We start from the raw sequence: 17,767 nt of genomic DNA on the forward strand, positions 1-17,767 counted from the left end.
AAATATCTTAGTTGATATAAAAAAGAAAAAAATTCATAATTTCAGCTGGGATGCAAAAGTAGTGCATGAGTCCGTTTGGATTGAACTTATTGTTATTGAAATTGAAAACTGAAAACTAAAAATATTGTAGTAAAATAATTTTTAAATGATGAATAATACCATGAGACTTATTTTTAATATTTTTTAGTGCGTGAATAGTACTGCTACAGTGATAAACAGTGACAGAAAAGTAATTTTTGTTCCTACACAGTAAATCCATGTGAAATTACTGTTCACGTGCAGGAAGAAAAAAACTGAAAAATATAAAACTGGAAAACGTAGATGCAGATTCAATTGAATCCAAACGCCCACCATGAATGATTTGAAAGCTACGTCTTTGTCATCAATGGCAAAGAAATATCTTAGTTGATATAAAAAAGAAAAAAATCCATAATTTCAGCTGGCATGCAAAAGTAGTACATGAATGATTTGAAAGCTACGTCTTTGTCATCAATGGTAAAGAAATATCTTAGTTGATACAGTATACTGAAACTTATAAACAATATCAAAAGTGTATTTGGTCTGTGAATAGTAATAAAAATAATTTAAATAATAAAACAAATTAGAAAAAAAAAAAGTTATCCGAAGACAATCTAATTATAAATTGCCACTCAACTTAATTTACAAAACCAAGTCCCTATTCATTAATCTCTTTCTGTCAAGAAAAGCTGCCCTTCATCCTCTTCATACAAGTCCTGCAAACGTACAATACAAACCTCAAGGAACACCAATTAAGTCTTTGAAGTAGAAGATGCCAAGGCAAGCTCAAAATTCAAGAATCAGTCTGACACTCATTAAGCTCGTTCTTCTTCTATGCATCGAAGTCAAAGCACAAGCAGGGCATCTTGCTGACGATGAAGGTAAGAAGACTCTTCTTCTTTCATTTTCTCGTTTTTATAGCATTACTATCTATAAAATTATCTCCCTAATTAACCATTCTTTTAATTATTATAATAAATTTAACATTTTTGAGTCTTAATAAAATATATTGAGAAACAATTGAAAACTAAAGTAAAGACACATGAATAATTTGATACAATGCATAAGTCATTCGCGTATTTTCTTAGTTAATAAGATTTTTAATATATATATATATATATATTTATTTATTTTGTTTTCTAAGTAAACAAGATTTTTATTTTTATTTTGGAAGGGGACACTGACTACATATATGAGAAATGTGGCCACAAGATACCATTAATTACATGTCCATGAATTAACTTATTACTTGTAAAAAAAAAAGATTAAAAAAAGGGTCAAAAAATCGAGAACCTTTTTTTTCTGCTAAAAATGGTTTGAATTTTTTTCTTTTTGAATGGCTAATTAGGGAGATAATGTTATCCTTGAGAACCTACAATTAAGTTGTAACACTCTTAATAGGTTTTAGTTAGCTCAATTAGTAAAGTCTAAGAGATTTGGGATTCAATTTTCGCCTACACTAAAAACCGATTGGTGTCTTAGTCTAATAATACATATTTTCCTTGCATGTGGACATTTGAGAACGTGTCCTATTCTCAAATGTTTCAAATTTCATCCACAACATTATTATTGATCTACATGGGTTTCAAGATGTTATATGGACAGAAAATAGAATATATATATTCACACACACTAAACCCAACTTAACATAAAGTATTAAAATAAAAAAATGTAGAAATTAAAATATTACAACTTTTTTTTGAGAGATTTCAACTCATGACATCCATTTTTTATGATGGTTTTTTATTATTAGACTAAAACTCCAATTAGTTTTTATTGTAGGTGAGAATTGAACTCCAGATTTCTTATTCAATTATCAAAGATTTACCCAATTAAGCTTCATACATATGTGATATATTCACTTGGCTTATTGCAGTGCAAAAAAACAAGAAAAGAAAAGAAAAAAAACTCCCTAATAGACATTTATCACACTCCAATCTCCAACCATAATGCCAAAGATATTTTTTCTAATGATTAGTACTATATAATCTTAATTAGATAGACAGCAAATTTACATTTATTTTAAAAAGTATAGGTTGATGGTCTAACTCATAGTTAGTATTATAAGAGGCAAAATATATATACATGATACAAGATATGGATATCTTTCATTTAATTGAAGATTTTAATGGAAATGAAAAAAAAAAAAGATTTATATGTGAATTACAAACTTAAACAATTAAAAGAACTATCTATGTTAAGTTATTTATTTATATTCCATTTTTTTTTTTGAGAAACATTTATATTCTAACTTAGTAGCTTGTTTATATAATCTCAATATAATTTGATAAGATATAATCAAACATTTAGTAATAAAGTATTTCGTTAAGAATTTTGTAATTCAACTAGTTGGCATCTTTTAATATTTAAAAAAATATATACATTCAGGAGTTTAAATCCTCACTCTCCAACCATCGAGTTATCAAAATAATAATAATAATATCTCTAAAATGTACTTATGCGTAATATATGATATAATATGCGTATTTTAGTATTTTAGTATTTTACTAACTTTTTTCAACCTTTTGATTCCGCTGAAAGTTATACGAAGAAAAAGACAAGCAAAAAATTATAGCATTTTCAAAGTATTGGTCCTATTGGAATTTTAAATTTGCATTGAGACTTACATTTTGGGAGCAGAGCGTGCAAAATCAAGTAATGGATCTTGAAAAAATGAAAATTTGAATGGTTGGAAGCAACTTACAATCTATCGATATGCAAGAACAAAATGATATTGGCGACTTTGCCTAACTATTCTATTATGCCTGCTTGTGGGGGAGGGGGGGTTTATTTAGAGAAGTGACACGTTCACAATGTTTTTACAACAAATCCTAGGTAGTAAGATGTTATTAATTCTAATTTGAATCCACCACATAAATTATTATTTTTGTCCACTAATAACAACCTATCACTTAAGATTTGTTGTAAAATTGTTGTGGAAATATTTTGGACATAACATTTTTAATTTATTTATCAACTTTATAACCTCAAATTTGTCTTAACAATTATTTTCAAGAATTTTTTTTGAAATTTAATACTAAAAATAAATATAAATATAGAAGAGTCAGGTTTGATACTTTAGTAATAAAAAATTTCGAAATTTGATTGTGAGAAACTATTCTCGAATTTTTTTTTTTCAAAATAACATTAATTTTCAAACAATTTTGTTAGTTAGCACGTTTTCAAAATAATTTAGGAAACTAACATCTCGAATGTAATAGACTCGATTTTGGGAGTGCTAAGTCAAGTTCATTGAACTCGATTTCAGGATCATGGCATAAAAATCAAGTTTGTAGAACTCAATTTCATTTAAATTGAAATCGAGCCTTACAGACTCGATTTCTCATCCATGCCTTTTTTTGTTACACTCCATTACAGACTCGTATCTCACTCACAACTAGAAACCCATGAAGTCAAACCCAAACCATGAAGACAGAAAAAACAAACCAGAGAGATCAAACGTAGGCGGCAACAACGAAGGCTCTAGGAGGTGGTGGTGATTGAACCTAGGTGGCGGCGACGGAGTTTGTTGATGTTTCTCTCTGGATCTTTGGGTGGGTTTCTTGATTCTTGTTGTTGATGTTTCTCTCTTTGGGTCTTTGGGTTTCTTGATTCTTGAAAGAGACAGAGAGAGTTGTTGCCTCGTTAGAGTGAGCGAGAGACAGAGAAAGATAGGCAAAGGGAAGAAATGATGAAGTGATCTGAGTGAGGGAGAAATGGAGTGTGTTGCTAACAGAAAAAGGCATGACTGAGAAATCGAGTCTATAAGACTCAATTTCAATTTAAATGAAACCGAGTTCAATGAACTCGATTTTTGCACTCCAAAATCGAGTTTGTTGTATTCGAGATGTTAGTTTCCTAAATAGTTTTGAATCCGTACTAACTAATAAAATTGTTTGAAAATTGATGCTATTTTGAAAAAAAAAATTCAACTATTCTCTATCCCTCATTTGTGTTTGTTTCTAAAAGAAAATGAAAGAAGTGTCGTTAATGTGACTGGTTTAGATAACTGGGCTGGCTATACCAATAGGCCCAATTAAAAAGCCCAATGCAGAATACATATCATATACCAAGTCCAAAGCGCCAGATTATCCCCCAAAAAAAAAAAAAAAAAATTGTGGCGCTTGAGCGGTATAGGCGGCAGTGATCGGCTGGGCTGCGAACGACAGCACCGTGAGCCCCCTCAATTACAATTGCACTCTTTTTGTTTGACTAAAATTTTAGAGATTCTACACTGCTAGTTTAATTAACTCTATGCAGTTAGTGCCCTTCGTGAAATTGCTCCTCAATTGGGAAAGAGAGACTGGAATTTCAAAGTGGACCCGTGCACTAGTAGTCATGACCAAAACTGGACAACAACACAAGTCAATTCAAATCAGCCGTTCGACTTCAACAATACTCTCATCTGCGATTGCAACCATACTAACGATGGTGTATGCCACGTTGTTCAAATGTACGTACTACTACTTTTTTTTTATTTTTTTATTTTTTTGCTAAAAAAAAAAAAATGGCACCCCACATGACGTGTACTACCGGAACCTTGGTAGACTATCATAATGGATACAATACATTTGTTGCACGTGGTATTACTAAGCTTACTCTTATTGATTGATTGATTTATCTGTTTATTTAAAATCCAAACTAAGGAAAGAGTGCGCAGTGCATTTACACTTGAAGCAGTGCTACAGGCATTAGTTTAAAAAAAAAAAAAAAAAACAATTTTCCTAACTAAAGTTCAGCTTTTTAATCCTTAAAGCAATAGGAGACAAGAAAGATGACCGAATGGGGGTCAAGGCTTGATTATTATGTACTTATGTGTCACATTACTCGATATTGTGTCTCTTATACCAAATAATACAAACACATGGGTAGAATTCATTTCTGAAAATTGACTTGCAAGAGAAGGGTGCCTAAGACTAGGATCATAACACTCTACATTGTTGTAACTTCAAAAAAGATGTATGTATGTAACCTCATGCCAAGATACAGGTTCTGGTTATAGTATGCATTGGCATTGTGAAGGTGCTCAAGAGAGCTAGACATTTGTGGTATTCTAATCTATGCACTTTCACCTTGCTCCAAGTTCGTTCAAATGTGAATCAAATGTTTCACATTTGGTTGGATTCTGATTTACTTTTGAGCTAGCAAATGTTTTCTTTAGGCATAAATACTTGAAATTGACTCGTGTTCTAGTGGATTTAAGTTTGAAGGTTGGTGTTGCAGGTCTGAAAATTCAGATTGTATTTAATTTTTCTCCTGTAAAAATCCTTGTTATACAGATTTCTTAGAGCGCAGGGTCTTGCTGGTATACTTCCACCAGCTCTTGCAAAACTACACCACCTGAAGATTATGTAAGGAGAGTAACTATTATTTGTTTTACTTCGTACCTGAAAATTGGATTAAGTTTCTTTGAACAATTTCCTCTTGATTGTAGTGATCTCAATGCTAACTACCTCAGTGGTAATATACCACAAGAATGGGCTTCTATGCAGTTGGAATATCTGTAAGTGACTTCTGAGTTCAAGTCCAAATCAGCCAATAAGTGCACATTCTTACTGATTTAAATGAATTCACTGCAGGTCCATCTCCACGAACAACTTATCAGGACCAATTCCAACCTACTTGGGAAACATTACCACTCTTAAAATAATGTATGCTCTTTTCGTATCTTTCTTTCTCTCAATCATTTAGACAGTAAAATTATGTCATTTTCATTTGCTCTAGCTATAATATTTAAGATTATATTCAGGAGCATAGAGAGCAATCAGTTTTCTGGATTTGTCCCCCCTGAGCTTGGAAATTTGGTTAACTTGGAGTACCTGTTAGTGTTTCTTTCTTTTCTTTTATTTAATTTTTCAAATCACATTTGATTGGTCATCTCTAAATTCTCATTGGTTTTCTTAATCACTTAACAATTGAAATTGTCTGAAGTTTCCTTTTGGTGACTGCAGCATTCTTAGTGCTAACAATCTCATAGGAAAGTTGCCAGTCACTCTCAGTAATCTAAACAAATTAACAGAATTGTAAGTTGGTGGTATTGATTCCATAGGTGTTCTAATAGTAATTTTGGTATTTTCATTTGAAAGCTAATCTTTGGGGTTTGTATTTTGTTCAATCTTGTTTCCATTTTGGGCCATGTGCAGTAGAATTAGTAGTAACTACTTCACTGGAAGGATACCTGACATTTTTGGAACTTGGAAACAACTTCAGAAATTGTACGGGCTTTTCTTCTACATTGTTTTCTAAATCTCTTTTTTAAGTAAAGGTTTTAGGTGTGATCTCTATTTGTTTGAGCTGTTTTGTTAACAGAGAGATCCAAGCTAGTGGTCTTGAGGGGCCCATTCCTCCTAGCATTTCTGCCTTGAGTACTTTAACTGAGCTGTGAGTTCTGCCTTCTAAGTTAACAGTTCTTGAGTTGCTTAACCTCTAAGATACATTCATGTGATTTTAAATTTATAGTATTTATATCTAAAGAGCCTGACAGTTATTGATGATGCAACTCTATTCAGACGAATTAGTGATTTATTTGGAGAAGGTTCAAAATTTCCATCCTTGCATGGCATGACAAACATGAGCAGATTGTATGTCATTATTTTGTTGTAGATGGTATAAATTAGAATAATACACTGTTCGGATCAGTTTTCCTTACATGAATTCTGTATAAATTTCAGGTTGTTGAGGAGCTGTAATATCTATGGACCAATCCCTCCTAATATTTCAGATTTGAAACAACTTCAGATTTTGTACTTCTCCTGTCCTTTATCTTTTTCCCTTTTTATTTTTCATCTTTTACTAAAAAATGTTTGAAGTGCATAGTGCAGATCCCTATAATTGGATAGAACCCTTATTAGAGCATGATATTAAGTTGAGTTGAAAAAAATGAAAGATTAGGGTGAAGAGAAAACAAAGAGGAAGAAAAAAAAATATATATAGAGAGAGAGAGAGAGAGTGGAAAGGATTAGGGTTTAATCAATCAGTCCATAGAATTAATCAGGGGCTGACAATCAAACTCTGTGGTCATCGAAGCTTGGTGACCGTGCCTGCGCCTGTCAGTGTTGATGTCATCAAACGGATGCTGAAGTCAGAACATCGCTATCATTTGATGATGATCTATAAATGATGCATTAGCTACCTTAAGATACCTATGAATGATGCCAACTTTGGTCACTTGTCTGTTTGTGTGGCATTTTCTTCACTAGATAAAGAAAAGTAATGCAAAAAATTCTAATTAAAGTTGTTAATAAAACCTGTTACAAGATGCATCTACAATGTTTAATGAACATATTTGGAATATCTCTAATTGGTTGTTAAAATACTTTATCTTTTTTCAAAATTATTTTTATTCATGCTTTTTTTTACTTGTGCACATTTGGTGTTCAGCAGAACAGTCATTTTGTAAACCTTCTTCTCTGCTATGATGACATCTACATTGTTACCTTCTTGCAGAGATCTCAGCTTCAGCAAATTGGAGGGAACTGTTCCAGATTTAGGTGGTCTAGCAAGGTTGGAATACATGTAAGCTTCACAACCAAACCCTTAATTAGGTTCAATTATAGAGTAAATTCAAACTCACAATTAATAAGGAGCTAAAACATTAACAAATTACAGATTCGTAACACAGCTTGGCTTTTTGGCCGATGTCCATGGGTTAATGTGCAAGGTCAATTATTAGCATTTATCTCTATCACAACCCCTAATCACCAAATAAACCTAAAACTAGAATCCTCTCCATCCGCTATATCCTTTTATGTAAACCTAAAAGGACCCTTATATAACCAGGACGTTACAACAGAAAGTAGAGTATTATGTAATAGTTAGTTCTGGCTGCTTCCTGCTATAGTAGTGGATAGCTTGACTTTTTGGTAGTCTAGGCTGTTAAGCCTATTGTGTTCACATTGTACAATTCTTCCAGCTATAAATTCTTATTTTGATTCATCCAAATATATATATATATATATATATATATCTTTATGCTTTAGGTGCTTAACTAATGATATTGTCTTGTTTGCTAAATAGGTTTTTGACAAGCAACTTGCTCACTGGGAATATTCCAGATTGGATCAAGAGTAGTACCAAGTATGGGTTTCCCTCCTTAATTCTTCATGAATTTTGCATAGTGTGGAGAACAGAGTTTTTAAAATTGTTTTGACATGATGTTATATACATTACTCTGGACGCTGATTTTGAGCTGGCCAGAGAAGCACGGAGGAAAGAGCTTGAATTGACGCTGGATTAAATTTGACAGACCAGTTGTGTTGATTTAGGAATAATGCAATATGGAAGATAGCTTAGCATGCTGATTCAGACTGCATGTTTCATGCATTCAATCAACATGCATTCAATCATACCACTAACGAAGAAAGACTTGAACGATGGCATTGAATGACAGTAAATTAAATTCTAAAAAGGCCATGTTTTCAATGTTGTTGTTTCCAGAACGTTGAAATGATTTCTTTTTTTAACAATTCTCTGTCCTTAATAAATTGTTTCTAGTATAAAAAAATTTATCAAAATGCTCTTGAAAATTACCTTTTTACTTGTTCAAATTTATGTTGAGCTTTAATAATTATGTTTTACTTACAGAAATATAGACATTTCATACAATAATTTTTCAAAGAGTTCTGCTCCTGCATCACTTTGCCCAGATACACTGTAAGTATCTGCCTTCTTGAGCATAATACACTTGCTATCTTTATAACCTTTCCAGTTTTCCAAAACTAAGTGTTTTTTTTTTTTTTTTTCTCTAATGCATCAGAAATTTGTTCAAAAGCTTTTCTGGTAGAGACAACTTGTAAGCTTCAAACTTATGAAATTTTAAGGAATTTTTTTTTTTTTTTTCCTTTATCACTTTGATTTTGGATAACTGACACAATTTATCTACTGCACAAATTAAGAGAACTTCATGAGTGCTTGGATGAATCTCCATGTTCACAAGGTAATTATTTTATATATATATATATATATATATATATATTCAAATCAAATTATGAGGTATATGCTCCAGTTATCTTGTTGGGGCCTCCTCTTTTGGTACTTTATTTCTAAAATGAGAAAAAGAACTTGGTTAGATAATTCATCTTGCACAAGACAGCTACAAAAATGAATTCACAAGACAATGACAATTTTATTTTTGTTTATTGTGTTTGCCTGTATTTGATTGTCATTAATGTGGTGCTGCTTCTATGTAGATTTGTATTCATTGCATATAAATTGTGGTGGGAAAGAAACCACCATTGGACGCATGAAATATGAAGGGGATGAAGACCCAGCTGGTCCGGCGAAATATTTTTATGTGAAACCTAATTGGGGATTCAGTAACACTGGTCATTTTTGGGATATTGACAATACCCAAAATGACTATTTAGCAAATAATGTATCCATACTTACAATGGAAAATTCCCAACTATACACAAGTGCACGACTATCTCCTCTTTCAATCACATATTATGCCCGCTGCCTAGCGAATGGAAATTATACCGTGAAACTTCACTTTGCAGAGATAGTATTCAGAAGCACTATATCTTCTTACAGTCTTGGGAGGCGGATATTTGATGTGTATATCCAGGTAATCCGTCACATTTATTTTTCTCTATAGGTTATAGTAGAGGATTTGATTGATAATTTGCTGCAGGAAAAACTGGCATTGAAAGATTTTAATATTGAAAATGAAGCACAAGGGCTTGATAAAGCAGTCATTAAGAATTTTACAGCTGTTGTTACAAATCAAGTTCTGATGATTCGGTTTCATTGGGCTGGGAAAGGGACAACAGCTGCCCCAAAGAGAGGGATCTATGGTCCGCTTGTGTCAGCTATCTCTGTGGAATCTGGTAAATGTATCGGGGTTTGATAATCTTATTGTTGTCCAGCTTCTTTCATGCTTGGGTTTGATTGACATACAATGTAATCATAGCAATTTGGTGGAAGCAAAGCCACATAATTATCTACAGTTAGAATTTGAAAAGAAAGACTAAAAACAAGCTTATAGTGCATTTAGACGGAAGACATCCAAACATTTTATCATCTTCTTTTTATCACCATTCCCCACTAGTTTGTCTTTGAGCCATATATTGCAATCTTGCCTTTTTATTTTCTGTATTGTGCTACATATATTTCAGAATGCAGAATTTTAATCACTGTTCTTAGCTATGTTTCTTTTTCTGTAGATCGTAGTCCCCCTGTTGATGGCAAGATTGTGGTTGGAGCTGTAGTTTCGGTGCTACTCCTCATTTTTATGATTTTAGGCATTCTTTGGTGGAAGGTCTGTATGGGAGGGAGGATATCAATGGAAAAAGGTAGTCAATTGTGAAATTTTGATATATAAATTATAAAGGACAGTATTCATTTTCTCCAACTATGGTGGGAAGTTGGAACAATGTGAAGAAAAATTTTCCAAGGGCTCATAAATTGTTGCAGTTCAATATTTAATTTAATTTTTCTATCTACTTCCATAGATGAATCAGCATTCCAAAGTACACCATGCAAAGCAACTGAATGATTGCTGGATTATGAGCATATGACTTATCTTGGGATGATGCATGATGATTGGAGTGATTTAGTTCTAATAATGGTGATAATTGAGCTTACGTAACCATGCAAAAAACTCATATCGTTGCTATTTTGTAAAATCTGCATAAAATGGATGACTTATGCTAATTGTAGTTGAGTGAATGTCTAATTATCTGCAAAATATCTTGGCTATTTATTTATTTTTTCACTCCTAATAAACTTTTTGTGCAAAAGTATGAGAAGAAGCAAAAGACAAGATGTTGTGACAACTTGGGTTTGAGTTCCATTTCATATATTTGAACACCCTCTCTCTCTCTCTCTCTCTTAAAGCTTTTGTGTGATCAACTGCATAGTGCCTTCTATAAAGGCTTTTGCTTGTCTTCTCATTCTTTAAGAAGATACCTAACTACTCAAGAGGCATGCATCTATTTGGTTAAAAATTTGTCTTGTTATACTGTAAGATGCAGCCTGACGTCTATCCTGATGCCTTTGACAAAGTTAAGAGGATTAGATTTGCAAACTGGTTTTTTTACATATAAACAAATAAAAGCTGCCACTAATAACTTCAATGCTGCAAATAAGATCGGGGAAGGTGGTTTTGGATCAGTTTACAAGGTATCTAACAGCTATTTATCTATTATAGAATGTGTGTGTGTGTGTGTGTTTCATCTTTTGCCTTTTATTTGTCTCCTGATCCTTGAGATTTGTAGACATATATTATGAAATACATACCTGAAAATATATATTTCTCAATTCCTAATGCAGGGTATACTTTTAGATGGTACTACAATTGCAGTTAAGCAACTTTCTTCAAAATCAAAGCAAGGAAGTCGTGAATTTGTGACTGAAATAGGCATGGTATCTGGTTTACAACATCCGAATCTTGTTAGATTGTTTGGATGTTGTATTGAAAGAGAACAATTATTGTTGGTGTATGAGTATATGGAAAACAATAGCCTTGCACATGCCTTGTTTGGTAAGCTAATGTTTTATTCCTACAATGCATTTTATGTTCATAATAGAAGAATGAGGAGAAAATGCTTTTGATGAATTTTATTGATTGGATTCTGAACATTAGTTTTAGGTCTTGCAGGTGGCCGATTAAAATTGGACTGGCCTGCAAGGCAGAAAATATGTGTTGGCATAGCAAGAGGTCTGGCTTTCTTACATGAGGAATCTACATTGAAAATTGTTCATAGAGACATCAAATCTACGAATATATTACTTGATGGTGACTTTAACCCTAAGATCTCTGACTTTGGTTTGGCCAAGCTTTATGAAGAGGAGAATACCCACATCAGCACTAGAATTGCTGGAACCATGTGAGTTGCCTTCCTTTCTTTTGCTCCCTATTTACTATCTTTTGAGTTTTTTTTTTCCTATTCTTTTCTGTTTCATCATCTCTATAGATCTTGACTATGAGTTCATGTGAATAGATATTGATCTTATGGTCTCTAGTGCTGTGTTGCTGCACAGACTATGGTAGTAATTATTTCAATGAAGTATTTGCACATAGACAAGTTTGTAAAGTACTATGAGATAAGTATTGGCCAAAGTACATTTGACACTTTAATTTGTATTTATTTGGTATCTACATGTGATACATAACCATGCTCATAGAAACTCTTTGCAGCATGGTTTCACATTGATCAAATAGGGTTCATGCTTTTTTATCTATAAGACAAAGTGACACCCTTTAATTTATAGTGTTGAATATTTTTTTTTACCACATTACTCAAGCAATATAAATTCATGTCAAGTTTCTTGTAGAAGGAAAAACCATTTTACAACATTCCTTCTTTTTTTTTTTTTTTTTTTTTTTTTACATGCTGGCCCAGTTACAACATTCCTTGAGTAAGCTCAAATCTTAACAAAGTACGTTTTTCTTTTGGGGAATCTTCCCAATTATCAAAGAACAACTTGTATCAACATAATAAATGACTGGGAAAAGTCTTGATTTTTTTTTTTTTAATTTAAAAATTAGACTATTTATTATATACTCTTTTCTGGAAATCATTTTCCAAAATGGGGAGTAAGGCTCCCTATCAACCATCTCTCTCAAACCTCACAAAAGTGGGAACCTTGTGCACAAGATACAACCTTTCTATTGCATACACAGATATAAGATCTTTTCTATTTGCTCAATTGCATGGCTCCTGGTCCATGTAACTCAAGCACTTTGATCTAATTTACAAAGTTTAGAAAATAAAATTTTTCTATTTTAATTTACTTGTTATTGTTGCTTTCACTGTCTTGTCATAATTTGTAGTACGATGAAGTTAAACTCAATTATGGTGGCTTTGTTAATTGCACGATTGCATGCATAACCATAAATTGGATAAATTGGTGCTTGGAAACTTGACAGATTTTGCACTTGTTGATTTAGAAGTTCATAGGATCATATTAGTGAACCAATTATCAAAGCTTAACTTAACATATGTTTTGCAGAGGCTATATGGCACCAGAATATGCATTATGGGGGTTTTTAACCTATAAAGCAGATGTTTACAGTTTTGGAGTTGTTGCATTGGAAATTATTTCTGGGAAGAACAATATGAAATATAGACCTAACGAGAATTGTTTGTGTCTTCTAGATTGGGTATGTTACATCCTTCTCATGTTCTTTTGAAACTTGTGGCTAAAGCACATTATAGAACCTAGGTAAAGTTTGCTTCTTTTGGAACTTCTCCATTTGACTAGGTCAACCTACTTTATGTCACCCTAGGCTCAAGCCTCATGAAAACATATTTCAGTTGAAAATTGTTTGACTATGGGAGGCAAGAGTTTGGCCAAAAAAGTAGTATATTTTTGCTTGCATGTTCAATGTTCAAGTTGCATAACTAGTATGTCTTCATTGAAATTAAAGTGATATGCGGATGATATCTTAATGTCTTGTTAAAATGATTTTCATCATTGGAAAAGAATTGAATTTGGTAAATATGTGAAAAGGATGAAACTATAGAAAATGTTGTTAACGAATTGCTTTATCAATATTTCAAAATTTTTTTTAAAGCTATTCTGTTATTATTATTATTATTTTTTCATCATTTAAATTGGTAGCCTACTGTGGGGCATTAAATTTTTTTTTCTTCTTTTTGGTTCTCATTCACTTCCAAAACTCTTATTTTTTTCACTTCAGGCCATGGTCTTACAACAAAAAGGGAATTTGGGCCATGGTCTTACAACAAAAAGGGAATTTGATGGAGTTGGTGGATCCAGAATTGGGGTCTGAGTTCAGTAAAGAAGAGGCAATTATAATGATTAAAGTAGCTTTATTATGCATTAATCCATCAGCGGCACTTAGGCCCACCATGACTGCCGTAGTGAGCATGCTTGAAGACGAACAGTTGTTCAAGAATTGACCATGGAAGCAAGTATTTATGCTAATGATGTGAGGTTTGAATCCTTTAGAGGCCAATGTCAGACCCTACGAGTAAGCTCAAGTGAAAGTCAGAACCTCCTTCAGTCATCAAATGCAATATGTATTGGCTCTTCTTCTACATCTGCCCATGATCTCTATTCGATTAATCTCGACTCTCAGTAATATGAGGAGAATGCTACTTATCTCTAGCTATGGTTAATGATAAAATTTAAAAGAACGAGCAGTGTGATTTTAATTTCATCATGACAACTCTGCATGGGATTCGGTTGAATATGAGATATGGCTATGCCAAGGGCGCATTATGTTATTTAGAAGCCCATAGACGGTGTAGTCTACAGCTGTTCATGAAAAAAAAAAAAAAAAAGTCTAGAGCTTCTAAAATGTCTCCCTATTTTGTTACTTCCTTCCCTTTAATGAGTTACTAGACTTATGTTTCAAGTATCTCCTGATTTTGTGTAGTAAAGAAATGGATAATGTGTCTGGGTCATATTGTTCAGATACGTGATATCTTTCATAGTTTCATTTCCTTGGATCATAAGAATGAGAATAGCCAGTTGGGCCTTGGGAAATTGTTGATCTGCCTACTTGGAATTAAAACCAAATAAAAAACTGAAAATGAACCCAATTTGTGATTACAAATATTCGTTTTGTATCTGTTACATTTCTTAGGTTCTTCCATTAACACTTACTTAAGGTGATATACAAATCTTATCACCAAAAATTTAAGAAGAGAGTCTGCAATATCATGAAAAATTGCAGTGTACATAGATATGCATAAAGTGGCTTATGAATTTTGTCAAGCAATAACATGCACTCTTTTCTTCCTAAATCATTCTTGCTGTAAGTGTTGTGGATGGTTTAATTTAATTCACAACATTGTTAGTTTTGAATTTTTCTTCTCTTGGGAACAAATACTGAAGATTTATGTAAATATCTCAAAAAACTTCAAAACTGTGAATTGATACCTCAACTTGATAATTTCATACTATCACTTTTTTTTTTTTTAGTGTATCATCATTTTGTCAAGATGACCTAGTGTTAGTTAATTATTCTTTTCTAACTGTTAAGTTTTGCTATAGAATTACTATTCAAGACTACATATTCTTAATATAATGTAATTCTCTATACGAAATTAATAATTTTTTTGTTAATACTTAAGTATTAACCCGTCAAAATTAATATTGGTTTGATTAGTAATAAATAAATGTATTTAATTAATATTTAAATATAACAGACTCTACTAAAATTTATCAATTTAAACCTCAGACTTTATTGAGCTGGCCTTGTTTATAGACTCCCCATCACATTAGAAAAGGAATATATCATTCATTTTCATTACATTTCAGTTTTGTTATGGACTCCAAAACCGTGTACAAAAGTCTATCAATAGGCCCATAAATATAATGGTGAGCCCATAATCCCATTAACCAACCATTTTAAATAACTAGTTTGATTACTACTAGGCCCAATACAAAAGCCCAATTGAAAAGTGCTTCGTGTAATAGGTTCACAATTGTAAAAGAAAGACTAGACTTTCAATATGGACCCATGCAGTAGCAATGACCTAAAGTTGGGCAACGCCAAAATATCAGTTTTGACCGAAGCCCCTCTACAACAATTCTCTCGTCTACAAATTGCTCTCATTATCATGGCTAGAATTCAAGACCCGTTAGGAATAAGTTGAATTTATTTTCTTTTATAGCTTTTGGATTTTAATGCTCTTAAGTCTTACCACGCCAACCTCCCATATATATAATTATAAACCGATCCAATTCACTAATTTAAAAAAAGTTTATAAATAAAAAAGAAAAAAGAAAAAGAAAGAGGGAATCAAGAGCAAACAATCAAAACTACAAAACCATATAGAAAAGAATGAAAGACACGTGTAGAGGGAGAAGGAAAGAGGTTTAGTAGAAAATCTACAGATTTGATAAGGCTAGGGCTGACCTAAGGCTCCAATCACTAAAAAGTTTTTATCCCCAAGGGAAAAAGGCCTTGTCCTCTATAGTAAAATGCCCAAAATTTTATAAAATTATATATATATATATATATAAAATAGTTGTTTACTTTTAATTTTTTTTTTTTGGAGAAAAATGTAAGCGTAGTTTTATTAAAACATTAAGAAAAATCGGATTGGAAAACAACATCCAAATCCCTAGGTAGATCTTCTACTCAAACATCAGTGTCTGCAGATGAAACTGCTCTCCTAGCTAAACCATGAGCTAATTTATTCCAGTCCTAACGAATGTGTTGAAAACTACATCACCTCAAAACACCTCCTAAACTCTTAGTCTCATTGACTATGTTACCATACAAAGTATTGCAGCCCCCCAAAGCATTTAAGGCTTGCTTAACCCGAAGACAATCACCCTCTAAAATAACATAAAAAAGGCTTAAGTCTCTAGTGAACTCCACAACTCTTCTTGCTGCCAGAGCTTCAGCCATCTCCACCGTTCGGGGTAAACCAATCTTCTGGCTTAAGGTTGCTATAACTTGACCTGAGTGATCTCGATAAACAACACCAAGGCTTGTACAGTTCAACTCTTCAAACATCGTGGCATCGAAGTTAGCTTTGTAAGTACCAGCAGGCGGAGGAGACCAATGAGCTTTAGGGCAACGAACAGACCCCTGCTGCTCTTAATCATTGGCATCCCAGAATTCGCTCACCATCACCTTTGCTCTGCCCTCAATCTCATGGAGTTGCCATGAAGGTTGACGCACTCTCACCCGATTTTGCCTTTGCCATAAGCACCAAGAGATTGTAGCAAACAAAGCAACCTTGAAGCTTGACCCCTCCTTGAATAAAGTCTCTAGAAGTTCAACAAATGACCTGCACTCTTTCTGGACCAAAAATTGGAACTCGGAGTCTAACAACCAAACTGCCCGAGCTTGATCACAAAGCCACAAAGAATGCAATGTCAACTTCGCGTGATCCCTACACCCCTTACAGACATTGTCCACTAATAAATGCCGAGCCTTCAAGTTCACTTTTGTAGGAAGCAAGTCTTTCACTGCATGCTAGATAAAATGCCGGATTTTATTAGGAACCTTCACCCTCCAAATCTTCTTCCAAATAGCATGATCATGAGCTAACAAGGATGAGCTAGGCACAAGGCAATCCTCGACAACAGCAAGCATGTGGTAGGCACTTCAAACACTATATCCATCATCCGCTGTCAGAGGCCAAATCAACACATCCTCCTCCCCATCGGCACATACCTGGATTTGTATCACTATCTCGGCTTCCCAAGGCATAAAACAAAGAGCTAATTTACCTGGATCCCAGATTTTTGTGTTAGGGAGAAATAATTCACAAACCTGAACCACAGAGGTATTAGCTCTAGGGGAAATAATCTTATCATGTGTAAGGTCAGGCAACCACCTATGCCTCCAAATATCAATCAATTCACCATTCCCAACTCTCCAAATTGCCCCTTTATTAATGACATCATGAGCTTGCAAAATACTTCTCCATGCATAGGAACATTTTGGGTGAATAGGAGCATTAAGAACACAACCATTTGGAAAAGATTTCGCACTAAACACTTTAAAAAGAAGTGTATTCTTTTGATGAATAAGACGCCACACCTGTTTTGCTAACATAGAATTATTAAACTTCTGAAGATCCCAAAAACCCATTCCTCCAATTGATTTTGCGGAGCAGAGAGAGCTCCACTTGACCCATTGGATTTTCTTCGAGTCACCACTACCCCACCAAAACTTACGAATCCTTACTTCAATATCTTTGCACAAACCAATCGGAATCTTGAAGACACCCATAGAGTAAGAAGGTATAGATTGGACCATCGCCTTGATCATCACATCCTTACCAACTTGAGACAAAGGCTTTTCCTTCCAACC

At 33.3% G+C, this 17,767-nt stretch overlaps 1 protein-coding gene across 5 annotated transcripts; it reads left to right on the forward strand.

Annotated features, from left to right (window-relative positions):
* Positions 1-638: 638 nt before the first annotated feature.
* Positions 639-14,402, forward strand: LOC115992464 (probable LRR receptor-like serine/threonine-protein kinase At1g07650). 5 transcript variants are annotated; one of them, XM_031116667.1, is made up of 24 exons: positions 642-899; positions 4,279-4,471; positions 5,298-5,369; positions 5,453-5,521; positions 5,598-5,669; positions 5,768-5,839; positions 5,970-6,041; positions 6,162-6,233; positions 6,328-6,399; positions 6,528-6,599; positions 6,690-6,761; positions 7,465-7,533; positions 8,035-8,094; positions 8,602-8,670; positions 8,774-8,809; positions 8,913-8,953; positions 9,207-9,583; positions 9,650-9,845; positions 10,182-10,310; positions 11,021-11,139; positions 11,290-11,500; positions 11,603-11,846; positions 12,973-13,123; positions 13,695-14,402. In XM_031116667.1, exons 1-24 carry the CDS (start codon positions 791-793, stop codon positions 13,884-13,886), a joined length of 2,841 nt encoding a protein of 946 aa, XP_030972527.1. In that variant the 5' UTR covers positions 642-790; the 3' UTR covers positions 13,887-14,402. The 5 variants fall into 5 exon arrangements, with proteins under 5 accessions (XP_030972530.1, XP_030972531.1, XP_030972527.1 ...); XM_031116668.1 differs by having other exon boundaries at positions 11,609-11,846; XM_031116669.1 differs by having other exon boundaries at positions 643-899; positions 11,618-11,846.
* Positions 14,403-17,767: the final 3,365 nt, after the last annotated feature.

Source organism: Quercus lobata, chromosome 5, assembly GCF_001633185.2.
Source record: "Quercus lobata isolate SW786 chromosome 5, ValleyOak3.0 Primary Assembly, whole genome shotgun sequence".
In the NCBI taxonomy this organism is placed as follows: Eukaryota; Viridiplantae; Streptophyta; class Magnoliopsida; order Fagales; family Fagaceae; genus Quercus; species Quercus lobata.